Source organism: Salvelinus fontinalis, chromosome 7 (assembly GCF_029448725.1).
Source record: "Salvelinus fontinalis isolate EN_2023a chromosome 7, ASM2944872v1, whole genome shotgun sequence".
In the NCBI taxonomy this organism is placed as follows: Eukaryota; Metazoa; Chordata; class Actinopteri; order Salmoniformes; family Salmonidae; genus Salvelinus; species Salvelinus fontinalis.
Genome location: NC_074671.1, coordinates 13,351,819 through 13,372,467, shown reverse-complemented (window position 1 = coordinate 13,372,467; position 20,649 = coordinate 13,351,819). Strand labels below are relative to the sequence as shown.

At 44.2% G+C, this 20,649-nt stretch overlaps 1 protein-coding gene across 2 annotated transcripts in view; it reads left to right on the top strand.

Annotated features, from left to right (window-relative positions):
• The window catches only part of LOC129858999 (aristaless-related homeobox protein-like), a 43,899-nt gene extending 23,555 nt beyond the window's left edge, over positions 1-20,344 (top strand). Inside the window, exons 5-6 of one of the 2 annotated variants that reach the window (XM_055928289.1) lie at positions 17,565-17,779; positions 18,578-18,706. In XM_055928289.1, the coding sequence (XP_055784264.1) occupies positions 17,565-17,779; positions 18,578-18,603 (241 nt within the window). In that variant the 3' untranslated portion in view covers positions 18,604-18,706. Of the gene's footprint in view, positions 1-17,564; positions 17,780-18,577 lie in introns of both variants that reach the window. The other variant, XM_055928288.1, reaches the window with a different exon arrangement.
• The last annotated feature ends 305 nt before the right edge of the window (positions 20,345-20,649 follow it).

Below are 20,649 nucleotides of genomic sequence, written 5' to 3'. Positions count from 1 at the left end.
ATAACACCTTTTCAAACCTGTACTGTCCTCTACCTATAACACCACCTCAAATCTGTACTGTCCTCTACCTAAAATACCACCTCACACCTGTAATGTAATCGATAACACCTTTTCAAACCTGTACTGTCCTCTACCTATAACACCACCTCACACCTGTACTGTCCTCTATAATACCACCTCACACTTGTACTGTCCTCTACCTATAATACCACCTCACACCTGTACTGTCATCTATAACACCACCTCACACCTGCACTGGCCTCTATAACACAACTCACACCTGTACTGTCCTCTACCTAAAAACCTGCACTGTCATCTATAACACCACCTCACACCTGCACTGTCCTCTATAATACCACCTCACACCTGTACTGTCCTCTACCTATAATACCACCTCACACCTGAACTGTCCTCTATAACACCACCTCACACCTGAACTGTCCTCTATTACACCACCTCACACCTGTACTGTCCTCTACCTATAACAACACCTCACACCTGTCCTGTCATCTTTAACACCACCTCACACCTTTATTGTCCAATACCTATAATACCACTTTACACCTATCTGGTCTTTACCTATAATACCACTTCACATCTGTACTGTCATCTATAACACCACCTCACACCTGCACTGGCCTCTATAACACAACTCACACCTGTACTGTCCTCTACCTAAAAACCTGCACTGTCATCTATAACACCACCTCACACCTGAACTGTCCTCTATTACACCACCTCACATCTGTACTGTCCTCTATAACAACACCTCACACCTGTACTGTCCTCATTAACACCACCTCACACCTGTACTGTCCTCTATAATACCACCTCACACCTGTACTGTCCTCGAAAATACTACCTCACACCTGTACTGCCCTCTACCTAAAATACCACCTCACACCTGTACTGTAATCGATAACACCTTTTCAAACCTGTACTGTCCTCTACCTATAACACCACCTCAAATCTGTACTGTCCTCTATAACACCACCTCAAACCTGTACTGTCCTCTATAACACCACCTCACACCTGTACTGTCCTCTATAATACCACCTCACACCTGTACTGTCCTCTATAATACCACCTCACACCTGTACTGTCCTCTATAACAACACCTCACACCTGTACTGTCCTTTACCTATAATACCACCTCAAACCTGTACTGTCCTCTATAATACCACCTCACACCTGTACTGTCCTATGCCTATAATACCACCTCACACCTGTACTGGCCTCTATAATACCACCTCACACCTGTGCTGTCCTCTATAACACCATCTCACATCTGTACTGTCCTCTACCTATAACACCACCTCACACCTGTACTGTCCTATACCTCTAACACCACCTCACACCTGTACTGTCCTCTACCTTTTACACCACCTCACACCTGTACTGTACTCTATCTATAATACCACCTCACACCTGAACTGTCCTCTATTACACCACCTCACACCTGTAATGTCCTCTACCTATAACACCACCTCACACCTGTATTGTCCTCTGTAACACCACCTCACACCTGTACTGTCCTCTACCTATAACAACACCTCACACCTGTACTTTCCTATTTAACAACACCTCACACCTGTACTGTCATCGTTAACAACACCTCACACCTGTACTGTCATCGTTAACAACACCTCACACCTGTACTGTCCTCTACCTATAATACCACCTCACAACCTGTACTGTCCTCTACCTATAATACCACCTCACACCTGTACTGTCATCGTTAACAACACCTCACACCTGTACTGTCCTATGCCTATAATACCACCTCACACCTGTACTGTCCTCTATAATACCGCCTCACACCTGTACTGTCCTCTACCTATAATACCACCTCACACCTGTACTGTCCTCTATAATACCACCTCACACCTGTACTGTCCTATACTTATAATACCACCTCACACCCGTACTGTCCTCTATAATACCGCCTCACACCTGTACTGTCCTCTACCTATAACAACACCTCACACCTGTACTTTCCTATTTAACAACACCTCACACCTGTACTGTCATCGTTAACAACACCTCACACCTGTACTGTCATCGTTAACAACACCTCACACCCGTACTGTCCTATGCCTATAATACCACCTCACACCTGTACTGTCCTCTATAATACCGCCTCACACCTGTACTGTCCTCTACCTATAATACCACCTCACACCTGTACTGTCCTCTATAATACCACCTCACACCTGTACTGTCCTATACTTATAATACCACCTCACACCCGTACTGTCCTCTATAATACCGCCTCACACCTGTACTGTCCTCTACCTATAATACCACCTCACACCTGTACTGTCCTCTATAATACCGCCTCACACCTGTACTGTCCTCTACCTATAATACCACCTCACACCTGTACTGTCCTCTATAATACCGCCTCACACCTGTACTGTCCTATGCCTATAATACCACCTCACACCTGTACTGTCCTCTATAATACCGCCTCACACCTGTACTGTCCTCTACCTATAATACCACCTCACACCTGTACTGTCCTCTATAATACCGCCTCACACCTGTACTGTCCTCTATAATACCACCGCACACCTTTATTGTCCTATACCTATAATACCACCTCACACCTGTACTGTCCTCTACCTATAATACCACCTCACACCTGTACTGTCCTCTACCTATAATACCACCTCACACCTGTACTGTCCTCTACCTATAATACCACTTCACACCTGTACTGTCCTCTATCTAAAATACCACATCACACCTGTACAGTCCTATACCTGTAATACCACCTCACACCTGTAATGTCCTTTTAAAACACCACCTCACACCTGTACTGTCCTCTACCTATAACACCACCTCAAACCTGTACTGTGCTCTACCTATAATACCACCTCACACCTGTACTGTCCGCTACCTATGATACCACCTCACACTTGTACTGTCCTAAACCTATAACACCACCTCACACCTGTATTGTCCTATTTAACACCACCTCACACCTGCACTGTCCTATTTAACACCACCTCACAACCTGTACTGTCCTATACCTATAATACCACCTCACACCTGTCTGGTCTTTACCTATAATACAGCTTCACATCTGTTCTGTCCTCTATAACACCACCTCACACCTGTACTGTCCTATACTTATAATACCACCTCACACCTGTACTGTCCTCTATAATACCGCCTCACACCTGTACTGTCCTCTATAATACCACCTCACACCTGTACTGTCCTATACTTATAATACCACCTCACACCTGTACTGTCCTCTATAATACCGCCTCACACCTGTACTGTCCTCTATAATACCACCTCACACCTGTACTGTCCTATACTTATAATACCACCTCACACCTGTACTGTCCTCTATAATACCGCCTCACACCTGTACTGTCCTCTATAATACCACCTCACACCTGTACTGTCCTCTATAATACCACCTCACACCTGTACTGTCCTATACTTATAATACCACCTCACAACCTGTACTGTCCTCTACCTATAATACCACTTCACAACTGTACTGTCCTATACTTATAATACCACCTCACAACCTGTACTGTCCTCTACCTATAATACCACTTCACAACTGTACTGTCCTATACTTATAATACCACCTCACACCTGTACTGTCCTCTATAATACCGCCTCACACCTGTACTGTCCTCTATAATACCGCCTCACACCTGTACTGTCCTCTATAATACCACCTCACACCTGTACTGTCCTCTGCCTATAATACCACCTCACACCTGTTCTGCCCTCTACCTAAAATACCACCTCACACCTGTACTGTAATCGATAACACCTTCTCAAACCTGTACTGTCCTCTACCTATAATACCACCTCACACCTGTACTGTCCTCTGCCTCTAATACAACATCACACCTGTACTGTCCTCTATAATACCACCTCACACCTGTACTGTCCTCTATAATACCACCTCACACCTGTACTGTCCTTTAGCTATAATACCAACTCACACCTGTACTGTCCTCTATAATACCACCTCACACCTGTACTGTCCTTTACTTATAATACCAACTCACACCTGTACTGTCCTCTATAATACCACCTCACACCTGTACTGTCCTATACTTATAACACCACCTCACACCTGTACTGTCCTCGACCTATAATACCACCTCACACCTGTACTGTCCTCTACCTATAACAACACCTCACACCTGTACTGTCCTCTACCTATAATACCACCTCACACCTGTACTGTCGTCTTTAACAACACCTCGCACCCGTACTGTCCTCTTTAACACCATCTCACAACATGAACTGTCCTCTACCTATAATACCACATCACACCTGTATTGTCCTCTATAATACCACTTCACACCTGTACTGTCCTATGCCTATAACACCACCTCAAACCTGTACTGTCCTCTACCTAAAATACCACCTCACACCTGTACTGTCCTCTACCTATAATACCACCTCACACCTGTACTGTCCTATGCCTAAAATACCACTTCACACCTGTATGGTCTTTACCTATAATACCACCTCACACCTGTAATGTCCTTTTAAAACACCACCTCACACCTGTTCTGTCCTCTACCTATAACACAACCTCACACCTGTCCTGTCCTCTACCTATAATACCACCTAACACCTGTACTGTACTCCACCTATAACAGAACATCACACCTGTACTGTCCTCTACCTGTATCACCACCTCACACCTGTACTGTACTCTACCAATAACACCACCTCACACCTGTACTGTACTCTACCTATAACACCACCTCACACCTGTGCTGTCCTCTACCTGTATCACCACCTCACACCTGTACTGTACTCTACCTATAACACCACCTCACACCTGTGCTGTCCTCTACCTGTATCATCACCTCACACCTGTACTGTACTCTACCTATAACACCACCTCACACCTGTGCTGTCCTCTACCTGAAACACCACCTCACACCTGTACTGTCCTCTATAAAACCACGTCACACCTGTAATGTCCTCTATAATACCACCTCACACCTGTACTGTCCTCTACCTATAATACCACCTCACACCTGTACCGTCCTCTACCTTTAATACCACCTCACACCTGTACTGTGGTCTTTAACACCACCTCACAACCTGTACTGTCCTCTACCTATAATACCACTTCACAACTGTACTGTCCCCTATAACACCACCTCACACCTGTACTGTCCTCATTAACACAACCTCACACCTGTACTGTCCTCGAAAATACCACCTCACACCTGTACTGTCCTCGAAAATACCACCTCACACCTGTACTGTAATCGATAACACCTTCTCAAACCTGTACTGTCCTCTACCTATAACACCACCTCACACCTGTACTGTCCTCCGCCTATAATACCACCTCACACCTGTACTGTCCTCTGCCTATAATACCACCTCACACCTGTACTGTCCTCTGCCTATAATACCACCTCACACCTGTACTGTCCTCTGCCTATAATACCACCTCACACCTGTACTGTCCTCCGCCTATAATACCACCTCACACCTGTACTGTCCTCCGCCTATAATACCACCTCACACCTGTACTGTCCTCTATAATACCACCTCACACCTGTACTGTCCTCCGCCTATAACACCACCTCACACCTGTACTGTCCTCTGCCTCTAATACCACATCACACCTGTACTGTCCTCTATAATACCACCTCACACCTGTACTGTCCTCTATAATACCACCTCACACCTGTACTGTCCTTTACCTATAATACCAACTCACACCTGTACTGTCCTCTATAATACCACCTCACACCTGTACTGGCCTATACTTATAACACCACCTCACACCTGTACTGTCCTCTACCTATAACAACACCTCACACCTGTACTGTCCTCTACCTATAATACCACCTCACACCTATACTGTCCTCTACCTATAATACCACCTCACACCTGTACTGTCGTCTTTAACAACACCTCACACCTGTACTGTCCTCTTTAACACCATCTCACAACCTGAACTGTCCTCTACCTATAATACCACCTCACACCTGTATTGTCCTCTATAATACCACCTCACACCTGTACTGTCCTATGCCTATAACACCACCTCAAACCTGTACTGTCCTCTACCTAAAATACCACCTCACACCTGTACTGTCCTCTACCTATAATACCACCTCACACCTGTACTGTCCTATGCCTATAATACCACTTCACACCTGTATGGTCTTTACCTATAATACCACCTCACACCTGTAATGTCCTTTTAAAACACCACCTCACACCTGTACTGTCCTCTACCTATAACACCACCTCAAACCTGTACTGTGCTCTACCTATAATACCACCTCACACCTGTACTGTCCTCTACCTATAATACCACCTCACACCTGTACTGTCCTATGCCTATAATACCACTTCACACCTGTATGGTCTTTACCTATAATACCACCTCACACCTGTAATGTCCTTTTAAAACACCACCTCACACCAGTACTGTCCTCTACCTATAACACAACCTCACACCTGTACTGTGCTCTACCTATAATACCACCTAACACCTGTACTGTACTCCACCTATAACAGAACATCACACCTGTACTGTCCTCTACCTGTATCACCACCTCACACCTGTACTGTACTCTACCTATAACACCACCTCACACCTGTGCTGTCCTCTACCTGAAACACCACCTCACACCTGTACTGTCCTCTATAAAACCACCTCACACCTGTAATGTCCTCTATAATACCACCTCACACCTGTACTGTCCTCTACCTATAATACCACCTCACACCTGTACCGTCCTCTACCTTTAATACCACCTCACACCTGTACTGTCCTCTATAAAACCACCTCACACCTGTACCGTCCTCTACCTATAATACCACCTCACACCTGTACTGTCCTCTACCTGTAACACCACCTCACACCTGTACTGTCCTATACCTATAATACAAGATCACACCTGTGCTGTCCTCTACCTATAACACCACCTCACACCTGTACTGTCCTCTACCTGTAACACCACCTCACACATGTACTGTCCTATACCTATAATACAAGATCACACCTGTGCTGTCCTCTACCTATAACACAACCTCACACCTGTACTGTACTCTACCTATAACACCACCTCACACATGTCCTGTCCTCTACCTGTAACACCACCTCACACCTGTACAGTTCTCTACCTATAAAACCACCTCACACCTGTGCTGTCCTCTACCTGTAACACCACCTCACACCTGTACTGTCCTCTACCTGTAACACCACCTCACACCTGTACTGTCCTCTACCTATAATACCACCTGACACCTATACTGTCATCTATAACACCACCTCACACCTGTACTGTCCTCTATAACACCACCTCACACCTGTGCTGTTCTCTATAATACCACCTCACACCTGTACTGTCCTCTACCTATAATACCACCTCACACCTATACTGTCATCTATAACACCAACTCACACCTGTACTGTTCACTACCTATAATACCACCTCACACCTGTACTGTCCTCTATAACACCACCTCACACCTGTACTGTCCTCTACCTATAATACCACCTCACACCTGTACTGTCATCTATAACACCAACTCACACCTGTACTGTTCACTACCTATAATACCACCTCACACCTGTAATGTCCTCAATAACACCACCTCACGCCTGTACTGTCCTCTACCTATAATACCACCTCACACCTGTACTGTCATCTATAACACCACCTCACACCTGTACTGTCCTCTACCTATAATACCACCTCACACCTGTACTGTCCTCTATAATACCACCTCACACCTGTACTGTCCTTTACCTATAATACCACCTGACACCTGTACTGGCCTCTATAACACCACCTCACACCTGTACTGTCCTCTACCTATAACACCACCTCACACCTGTACTGCCCTCTACCTATAATACCACCTCACACCTGTACTGTCCTCTATAATACCATCTCACACCTGTACTGTCCTTTACCTATGATACCACCTCACACCTGTACTGTCCTCTACCTATAATACCACCTGACACCTGTACTGGCCTCTATAACACCAACTCACACCTGTACTGTTCACTACCTATAACACCACCTCACACCTGTACTGTCCTCTACCTATAATACCACCTCACACCTGTACTGTCCTCTATAATACCACCTCACACCTGTACTGTCCTTTACCTATAATACCACCTCACACCTGAACTGTCCTATATAATACCACCTCACACATCTACTGTCCTCTATAATACCACCTCACACCTGTACTGTCCTATACCTCTAACACCACCTCACACCTGTACTGTCCTCTACCTTTTACACCACCTCACACCTGTACTGTCCTCTGCCTATAATACCACCTCACACCTGTACTGCCCTCTACCTAAAATACCACCTCACACCTGTACTGTAATCGATAACACCTTCTCAAACCTGTACTGTCCTCTACCTATAATACCACCTCACACCTGTACTGTAATCGATAACACCTTCTCAAACCTGTACTGTCCTCTACCTAAAATACCACCTCACACCTGTACTGTAATCGATAACACCTTCTCAAACCTGTACTGTCCTCTGCCTATAATACCACCTCACACCTGTACTGCCCTCTACCTAAAATACCACCTCACACCTGTACTGTAATCGATAACACCTTCTCAAACCTGTACTGTCCTCTACCTATAATACCACCTCACACCTGTACTGTCCTCTACCTATAATACCACCTCACACCTGTACTGTAATCGATAACACCTTCTCAAACCTGTACTGTCCTCTACCTATAATACCACCTCACACCTGTACTGTCCTCTACCTCTAACACCACCTCACACCTGTACTGTCCTCTACCTTTTACACCACCTCAAACCTGTACTGTCCTCTACCTATAATACCACCTCACACCTGTACTGTCCTCTTCCTATAATACCACCTCACACCTGTACTGTCCTCTATAATACCACCTCACACCTGTACTGTCCTTTACCTATAATACCAACTCACACCTGTACTGTCCTCTATAATACCACCTCACACCTGTACTGTCCTCTATAATACCACCTCACACCTGTACTGTCCTTTACCTATAATACCAACTCACACCTGTACTGTCCTCTATAATACCACCTCACACCTGTACTGTCCTCTATAATACCACCTCACACCTGTACTGTCCTTTACCTATAATACCAACTCACACCTGTACTGTCCTCTATAATACCACCTCACACCTGTACTGGCCTATACTTATAACACCACCTCACACCTGTACTGTCCTCGACCTATAATACCACCTCACACCTGTACTGTCCTCGACCTATAATACCACCTCACACCTGTACTGTCCTCTTTAACACCATCTCACACCTGTACTGTCCTCTGCCTATAACACCACCTCACACCTGTACTGCCCTCTACCTAAAATACCACCTCACACCTGTACTGTAATCGATAACACCTTCTCAAACCTGTACTGTCCTCTACCTATAACACCACCTCACACCTGTACTGTCGTCTTTAACAACACCTCACACCTGTACTGTCCTCTACCTATAATACCACCTCACACCTGTACTGTCCTCTTTAACACCATCTCACAACCTGAACTGGCCTCTCCCTATAATACCACCTCACACCTGTATTGTCCTCTATAATACCACCTCACACCTGTACTGTCCTATGCCTATAACACCACCTCAAACCTGTACTGTCCTCTACCTAAAATACCACCTCACACCTGTACTGTCCTCTACCTATAACACCACCTCACACCTGTACTGTCCTATGCCTATAATACCACTTCACACCTGTATGGTCTTTACCTATAATACCACCTCACACCTGTAATGTCCTTTTAAAACACCACCTCACACCTGTACTGTCCTCTACCTATAACACCACCTCAAACCTGTACTGTCCTCTACCTATAATACCACCTCACACCTGTACTGTCCTATGCCTATAATACCACTTCACACCTGTATGGTCTTTACCTATAATACCACCTCACACCTGTAATGTCCTTTTAAAACACCACCTCACACCTGTACTGTCCTCTACCTATAACACAACCTCACACCTGTACTGTGCTCTACCTATAATACCACCTCACACCTGTACCGTCCTCTACCTGTAACACCACCTCACACCTGTACAGTTCTCTACCTATAAAACCACCTCACACCTGTGCTGTCCTCTACCTGTAACACCACCTCACACCTGTACTGTCCTCTACCTGTAACACCACCTCACACCTGTACTGTCCTCTACCTATAATACCACCTGACACCTGTACTGTCCTCTATAACACCACCTCACACCTGTACTGTCCTCTACCTATAATACCACCTCACACCTGTGCTGTCCTCTATAATACCACCTCACACCTGTACTGTCCTTTACCTATAATACCACCTCACACCTGTACTGTCCTCTATAACACCACCTCACACCTGTGCTGTTCTCTATAATACCACCTCACACCTGTACTGTCCTCTACCTATAATACCACCTCACACCTATACTGTCATCTATAACACCAACTCACACCTGTACTGTTCACTACCTATAATACCACCTCACACCTGTACTGTCCTCTATAACACCACCTCACACCTGTACTGTCCTCTACCTATAATACCACCTCACACCTGTACTGTCATCTATAACACCAACTCACACCTGTACTGTTCACTACCTATAATACCACCTCACACCTGTAATGTCCTCAATAACACCACCTCACGCCTGTACTGTCCTCTACCTATAATACCACCTCACACCTGTACTGTCATCTATAACACCACCTCACACCTGTACTGTCCTCTACCTATAATACCACCTCACACCTGTACTGTCCTCTATAATACCACCTCACACCTGTACTGTCCTTTACCTATAATACCACCTGACACCTGTACTGGCCTCTATAACACCACCTCACACCTGTACTGTCCTCTACCTATAACACCACCTCACACCTGTAGTGCCCTCTACCTATAATACCACCTCACACCTGTACTGTCCTCTATAATACCATCTCACACCTGTACTGTCCTTTACCTATAATACCACCTCACACCTGTACTGTCCTCTACCTATAATACCACCTGACACCTGTACTGTCCTCTACCTATAATACCACCTCACACCTGTACTGTCCTTTACCTATAATACCACCTCACACCTGAACTGTCCTATATAATACCACCTCACACATCTACTGTCCTCTATAATACCACCTCACACCTGTACTGTCCTCCGCCTATAATACCACCTCACACCTGTACTGTCCTCCGCCTATAATACCACCTCACACATGTACTGTCCTCTACCTATAACACCACCTCACACATGTACTGTCCTCCGCCTATAATACCATCTCACACATGTACTGTCATCTACCTAAAATACCACCTCACACCTGTACTGTAATCGATAACACCTTCTCAAACCTGTACTGTCCTCTACCTATAACACCACCTCACACCTGTACTGTCCTATGCCTATAATACCACCTCACACCTGTACTGTCCTCTATAATACCACCTCACACCTGTACTGTCCTCTATAATACCACCTCACACCTGTACTGTCCTTTACCTATAATACCAACTCACACCTGTACTGTCCTCTATAATACCACCTCACACCTGTACTGGCCTATACTTATAACACCACCTCACACCTGTACTGTCCTCGACCTATAATACCACCTCACACCTGTACTGTCCTCGACCTATAATACCACCTCACACCTGTACTGTCCTCTACCTATAACAACACCTCACACCTGTACTGTCCTCTACCTATAATACCACCTCACACCTGTACTGTCGTCTTTAACAACACCTCACACCTGTACTGTCCTATACTTATAATACCACCTCACACCTGTACTGTCCTCTACCTATAATACCACCTCACACCTGTACTGTCCTCTACCTATAATACCACCTCACACCTGTACTGTCCTATGCCTATAATACCACCTCACACCTGTACTGTCCTCTATAATACCACCTCACACCTGCACTGTCCTCTTTAACACCACCTCACACCTGTACTGTCCTATACTTATAATACCACCTCACACCTGTACTGTCCTCTACCTATAATACCACCTCACACCTGTACTGTCCTCTATAATACCACCTCACACCTGCACTGTCCTCTTTAACACCACCTCACACCTGTACTGTCCTATACTTATAATACCACCTCACACCTGTACTGTCCTCTACCTATAATACCACCTCACACCTGTACTGTCCTCTACCTATAATACCACCTCACACCTGTACTGTCCTATGCCTATAATACCACCTCACACCTGTACTGTCCTCTACCTATAATACCACCTCACACCTGTACTGTCCTCTACCTATAATACCACCTCACACCTGTACTGTCCTATGCCTATAATACCACCTCACACCTGTACTGTCCTCTACCTATAATACCACCTCACACCTGTACTGTCCTATGCCTATAACACCACCTCAAACCTGTACTGTCCTCTACCTATAATACCACCTCAAACCTGTACTGTCCTCTACCTATAATACCACCTCACACCTGTACTGTCCTCTATAACACCACCTCACACCTGTACTGTACTCCACCTATAATACCACCTCACACCTGTACTGTCCTCTACCTATAACACCACCTCACACCTGTGCGGGTCTCTACCTGTAACACCACCTCACACATGTACTGTACTCTACCTATAACACAACCTCACACCTGTGCTGTCCTCTACCTGTAACACCACCTCACACCTGTACAGTTCTCTACCTATAAAACCACCTCACACCTGTGCTGTCCTCTACCTGTAACACCACCTCACACCTGTACTGTCCTCTACCTGTAACACCACCTCACACCTGTACTGTCCTCTACCTATAATACCACCTCACACCTGTAATGTCCTCTATAATACCACCTCACACCTGTACTGTCCTCTATAATACCACCTCACACCTGTACTGTCCTCTACCTTTAACACCACCTCACACCTGTACTGTCCTCTACCTATAATACCACCTGACACCTGTACTGTCCTCTATAACACCACCTCACACCTGCACTGTCCTCTACCTATAATACCACCTCACACCTGTACTGTCCTCTATAACACCACCTCACACCTGTGCTGTTCTCTATAATACCACCTCACACCTGTACTGTCCTCTACCTATAATACCACCTCACACCTATACTGTCATCTATAACACCAACTCACACCTGTACTGTTCACTACCTATAATACCACCTCACACCTGTACTGTCCTCTATAACACCACCTCACACCTGTACTGTCCTCTACCTATAATACCACCTCACACCTGTACTGTCATCTATAACACCAACTCACACCTGTACTGTTCACTACCTATAATACCACCTCACACCTGTAATGTCCTCTATAATACCACCTCACACCTGTACTGTCCTTTACCTATAATACCACCTGACACCTGTACTGGCCTCTATAACACCACCTCACACCTGTACTGTCCTCTACCTATAACACCACCTCACACCTGTACTGCCCTCTACCTATAATACCACCTCACACCTGTACTGTCCTCTATAATACCACCTCACACCTGTACTGTCCTTTACCTATAATACCACCTCACACCTGTACTGTCCTCTACCTATAATACCACCTGACACCTGTACTGGCCTCTATAACACCAACTCACACCTGTACTGTCCTTTACCTATAATACCACCTCACACCTGTACTGTCCTCTACCTATAATACCACCTCACACCTGTACTGTCCTCTATAATACCACCTCACACCTGTACTGTCCTTTACCTATAATACCACCTCACACCTGAACTGTCCTCTATAATACCACCTCACACATCTACTGTCCTCTATAATACCACCTCACACCTTTACTGTCCACTATAACACCACCTCACACCTGTACTGTCCTTTACCTATAATACCACCTCACACCTGAACTGTCCTCTATAATACCACCTCACACATCTACTGTCCTCTATAATACCACCTCACACATCTACTGTCCTCTATAATACCACCTCACACCTTTACTGTCCACTATAACACCACCTCACACCTGTACTATCCATTATAACACCACCTAACACCTGTACTGTCCTATTTAACACCACCTCACACCTGTACTGTCCTCTATAAACCACCTCACACCTGTACTGTCCTCTATAACACCAAATCACACCAGTACTGTCCTCTACCTATAACACCACCTCACACCTGTACTGTCCTCTACCTATAATACCACCTCACACCTGTACTGTCCTCTACCTATGATACCACCTCACACCTGTACTGTCCTCTACCTATAATACCAACTCACACCTGTACTGGCCTCTACCTATAATACCACCTCACACCTGTACTGTCCTCTATAACACCACCTCACACCTGTACTGGCCTCTACCTATAATACCACCTCACACCTGTACTGTCCTCTACCTATAATACCACCTCACACCTGTACTGTCATCTACCTATAATACCACCTCACACCTGTACTGTCCTCTACCTATAATACCACCTCACACCTGTACTGTCCTCTACCTATAATACCACCTCACACCTGTACTGTCCTCTACCTATAATACCACCTCACACCTGTACTGTCCTCTACCTATAATACCACCTCACACCTGTACTGTCCTCTACCTATAATACCACCTCAAACCTGTACTGTCATCTATAACACCACCTCAAACCTGTTCTGTCCTCTACCTATAATACCACCTCACACCTGTACTGTCCTCTGCCTATAATACCACCTCACACCTGTACTGTCCTTTATAATTCCACCTCACACCTGTACTGTCCTCTACCTATAATACCACCTCTCACCTGTACTGTCCTCTACCTATAATTCCACCTCTCACCCGTACTGTCCTCTATAACACCACCTCACACATGTATTGTCCTCATTAACACCACCTCACACCTGTACTGTCCTCTACCTATAATACCACCTCACTCCTGTGTTTTCCTCTCTAACACCACCTCACACCTGTACTGTCCTCTACCTATAATATTTCCTCACACTTGTATTGTCCTCTATAATTCCACCTCACACCTGTACTGTCCTCTACCTATAATTCTACCTCTCACCTGTACTGTCCTCTATCTTTAATTTCACCCCATACCTGTACTGTCCTCTATAACATCACCTCACACCTGTACTGTCTTCTATAACATCACCTCACACTAGTGACCGTCAGCATCCATAATCATCCTTACTATTCCACTTCGAGGAAAACAACACTGAGCCACTGACGTGGCCCCCCGCTGCTCACAAGGACTGTCTTCCTGTGTAAGAACGCTGTTCATCGACTACAGCTCAGCCTTCAACACCATAGTACCCTCCAAGCTCATCACTAAGCTCAGGGCCCTGGGTCTGAACCCCGCCCTGTGCACCTTGGTCCTAGACTTCCTGATGTTCCAATCCCAGATTTTGAAGGTAGGCTACAACACGTCCGCCGTTGCTGATCCTCAACACAGGGTCCCCACAAAGGTCCGCGCTCACGTCTCCAACTCAATCATTAAGTTTGCTGTTGACACAACAGTGGTAGGCCTGAATACCAACAACAATCAGACAGCCTACAGGGAGGAGGTGAAAGCACTGGCAGAGTGGTGCAAGGAAAATAACCTCTCAATGTCAACAATATACAGGAGCTGATCGTGGACTACAGGAGACAGCAGAGAGAGCATGGCCCCATCCACATCGACGTGGACGGGGCTGAAAGTCGCAACTCAACAATTATATATGTGGTATTTGGCACGCGCACTGTCCAAATTGCGGGCCCTTCTGACTGTAGGCAATGCGACTTAAAACAATCCAAAGTTTATCCTCTGTCACCAAAGCTTTCTGATGTAGTAGCCTATTTTTATCGACTTTAATTATTTCTGTATGAACAAGAGGCTATCATTAGCATCATCATTATCATTAGCATCATCATTAGCATTATCATTAGTATTATCATTATCATCGTTAGCATTAGCATCATCATTAGCATTATCATTAGTATCATCATTATCATCAGCATTATCATTAGCATTGGCGCTAACGGCTACATAAAGACATATAGCTCATACAGGTTGTTTCCTCTTCAGAAAGTTTGTTGATTTTTGGTCAATTGGACATTACTGTTTGAATAAATCATGATAGGAAAAAATGTAAAGAAAATAGGGAAACGAACGTCACCAGGTAAAACAATTTCATTGGTAACCTTGCAACCAATTAAAAATGCAAATCCAAATCAAACAGTCGCAAAAAAAAAATAAGTACCCTGCTCTGAACCTTAGTCACTGTTACTAGCCGGTTACCACCCGGTACTCTACCCTGCACCTTAGAGACTGCTGCCCTATGTACATAGAGTCATTGAACACTGGTCACTTTAATAATGTTTACATGCTGTTTTACTCACTTTAAATGTACAGTGCCTTCAAGAAAGTATTCATACTCCTTGACATTTTGTTGTTATAGCTTGAACTTAAAATGGATTAAATATATTTTTTTCTCACCCATCTACACACAATACCCCATAATGACAAAGTGAAAACATGTTTTTAAAAATGTTTGCAAATGTATTGAAACTTAAATACAGAAATATCTAATTTACATAAATATTCACACCCGATACTTTGTAGAAGCATCTTTGGTAGTGATTGCAGCTGTGAGCCTTTCAGGGCAAATCTCTAAAAGCTTTCCCCACCTGGATTGTGCAACATTTGCCCATTATTCTTTTCAAAATGTTAAAGCTCTGTCAAATTGGTTGTTGATCATTGCCAGACAACCATTTTCAGGTCTTGCCATAGATTTACAAGTCGATTTAAGTCAAAACTGTAGCTCAGCCACTCAGGAACATTCACTGTCTTCTTGGTAAGCAACTCCAGTGTAGATTTGGCTTAGTGTTTTAGGTTATTGCCCTGCTGAAAGGTTAATTAATCTCACAGTGTCTGGTGGAAAGCAGACTAAACCAGGTTTTCCTCTAGGTTTTTGCCTGTACTTAGCTCCATTCTGTTTCTTTTTATCTTGAAAAAGTCCTTAACGATTACAAGCATACCCATAACATGATGCAGTCACCACTATTCTTGAAGTGGTACTCAGTAATGTGTTGCATTGGATTTGCCCCAAACATAATACTTTGTATTCAGGACAAAAAGTGAATTGCTTTGCCACATTTTTTTGCAGTATTACTTTCGTCCCTTGTTGCAAACAGGATCCATGTTTTGAAATATTTGTATCTGTACAGGCTTCCTTCTTTTCACTCTGTCAGTTAGGTTAGTATTGTGGAGTAACTACACAGTAACTACAGTTTTCTCCTATCACAGCCATTAAACTCTGTAAATGTTTTAAATTCACCAATGGCCTCATGGTGAAATCCCTAAGTGGTTTCCTTCCTCTCCGGCAACTGAGTTAGGAAGGATGCCTGTATTGATACATCATCCATTTATTTAGAATTTAAGGCCCACTTAACCAGCATGGCTATCACAGCATTCTGGAGCGATACGCCATCCCATCTGGTTTGCACTTAGTGGGACTATCATTTGTTTTTCAACAGGACAATGACCCAAAACACATCCAGGCTGTGTAAGGGCTATTTGACCAAGGAGAGTGATGGAGTGCTGCATCAGATGACCTGGCCTCCACAATCACCCGACCTCAACTCAATTGAGATGGTTTGGGATGAGTTGGACCGCAGAGTGAAGGAAAAGCAGCCAACAAGTGCTCAGCCTATGTGGGAACTCCTTCAAGACCGTTGGAAAAGCATTCCAGGTGAAGCTGGTTGAGAGAATGCCAAGAGTGTGCAAAGCTGTCATCAAGGCAAAGGGTGGCTACTTTGAAGAATCTCAAACATAAAATATATTTTGATTTGTTTAACACTTTTTCGGTTACTACATGATTCCTTGTGTTATTTCATAGTTTTGATGTCTTCACTATTATTCTACAATGTAGAAAATAGTAAAAATAAAAAAAATCCATTGAATGACTAGGTGTGTCCAGACTTTTGACTGGTACTGTATATATACAGTATATATTCCGGACTCTGACATAGCTCGTTCTGATATTTCTTAATTTCGTAAATGTTTTACTTTTTTCATTATGTGTGTATTGTTTTGTATTGCTAGGTATTACTACACTGTTGGAGCTAGAAACACGAGCATTTCCCTGCACCTGCTATAACATCTGCAAATCTGTGTACAAGACCAATACATTTTGATTTGATTTGACAGAGCAGGCTCCCCCGACGTCTACCTTTGTTGGTTTCAGTAAGATGGAAGTGTGCTAGTTTACAGCCCTTAACGTTGCTCATGAGACTGTGTGTGTACATGGCATCAGACACATTATCACTCTGCCTTGTCAGTGTTGACAGTAATTAGCTGAGTGTGATGTTGATACACAGGCTGTTACCTGAAGTGCCAAAACAGAAATACACACTCCAAACACGAGTATCTCAATAGTTTAAGGCGCTTCCTCTATCGTCTTTTTTTATTTATTTGCGCTGGTGTGAAAATGCTGGTGATCACAATCTGGTCTAACAGTCTCCTCTCTCATCCCCCCCCTCTCTCTCAGGCTCTTCTCCAGTATGGGCCCTCTGACCAGTGCTTCCACCGCTGCCGCACTCCTCCGCCAGCCTGCCGCGTCCATCAAGACTCCCTCCATCCCTCCCCCGGTCCTCTCTGACCCTTCCTCCTCCCCATCGCCCTCCTCCTCGGCTGCAGCGGACCGCAGGGCCTCCAGTATTGCAGCTCTGAGGCTGAAGGCTAAAGAGCACTCTGCCCAGATCACCCAGATCCACATTCTGCCCAGCGGAGCTCCAGGGAAGGAGGTGTGCTGAGCCTTTTGTCCCTCACCTGTCCCCCTCCTTACCTCTCATACCTCTGGAGTGGTGTGGTGGGTGGATCCAACCCTAACCTCTAACCTCTGACCCCATAAACTCTGATCTTCTAACTGCCCCACCCCTTCCCCATTCCTCTTTGCCCCAAACAAAAAGCACAACCAAATTCAAAGAGCACTGGCAAACCCGGAACGCTGTTTGTGTATGTGTGTGTGTGTGTGTGTGTGTGTGTGTGTGTGTGTGTGTGTGTGTGTGTGTGTGTGTGTGTGTGTGTGTGTGTGTGTGTGTGTGTGTGTGTGTGTGTGTGTGTGTGTGTGTGTGTGTGTGTGTGTGTGTGTGTGTGTGTGAGCATCATCATCATCACCCCTCCAGGTCTCCTGATTGAACTTAATCCTTAGCTAAAGATCCATTTCATCAAAAATCCCCCTGACACACACACACCAACGAACCTCCATATTGTGTTAACCCCTTCTCTAGCTCATGCTTCCTGTTTCACTAAGTCCACTTTTTTGTGACAGATTAAACACTACGAACTCAGGGGGGTCAACTCCATGACACCTGCTGCTTGGACACACACACACACACACACACACACACACACACACACACACACACACACACACACACACACACACACACACACACACACACACACATGCTTTCTCGAGTCGAGAGAAAGAGCAGGAACCAGAACTAAAAACAGTTGATTCAGTGGACCACGTGAACCCAGTGCCAAAGCAGAGTCTGAGGTCTCCATCCAAACCAAAGCAACCTGTCCACAGACCTTCCTGCCCTACTCTGCAACCCAACCTGAACCTACTGGCTCAATCTAACCTGCATCAACAAGGTTCTCCTGTCTTCATTTTCAGTTCCCAACATCACTAAGCAGCACACGATTGATCATTTTGGAGTAAAGAAAATATAATTTTCAGGCTTTCAGCAAATGTAGTTTTAATTTAAGGACAAATTACGTAGATTTTAGATTCTATCCAGTGTCTCTTATGGCTGAACTGAGAAAGAAAAGTAAACTGGTGTACATTTTTTTGTAAAAAATGAGGGGTGGAAGCTAACAAAAAAAATATATAATTTTCAGAACATAGTCTTGCATATTTGAAAAGAGACCATGCTTGAGAAGTTGCACTTGGTGTAAAATTGTATGGATTTAGATGTGGCCCTGAGAGGTCCCCCCATGGTTATGAGCTATCATAGGTTTTTACATGATCATTTATGTTGAAACTGTTCCCCAACAGAATGAGTGCAGGGTGCTATGTAAAAATGTTCCCAACAGGGCAGGATTTTTTTTTTATTGTTAAAGTGATTGTACATTTCCTGGTTTAATAATAGATAGAAGAAAAAAAACATAATTTAATAAATGAGTGGTGAAATTAAAAATTGCTTAGATTATTATTTCAATCCATTATAGAACTGAAGAAAAGCCGGGAATTTTAAACATGTGAAATAGAATTATAGAACTATTAATAAAATTGTTATGAAGAAACTGATGTTTTAAGTCTTGCATATATTTAGAAATGATATAGATAGACCGAGGCTTATGAAAGCTTCAAAACAAACAATTGTATGATTCCATTCTGTTTGCCAATGAATAGTACAGTTATAGCATAAAGAGTGATTCTAATGCAGTTTTAATGACGATTTAACGTGAAATTGCAATTTTATAACATTTAATTTGTAGATTCTGACCCACTAGCATTTCATATCGAATTAACCTTTATTATAAGTAATTCATGAATGTTAATATTATTTAACATTCATGTGAAATTTGAAAAGTCGTTTGGAATTAGGTCCA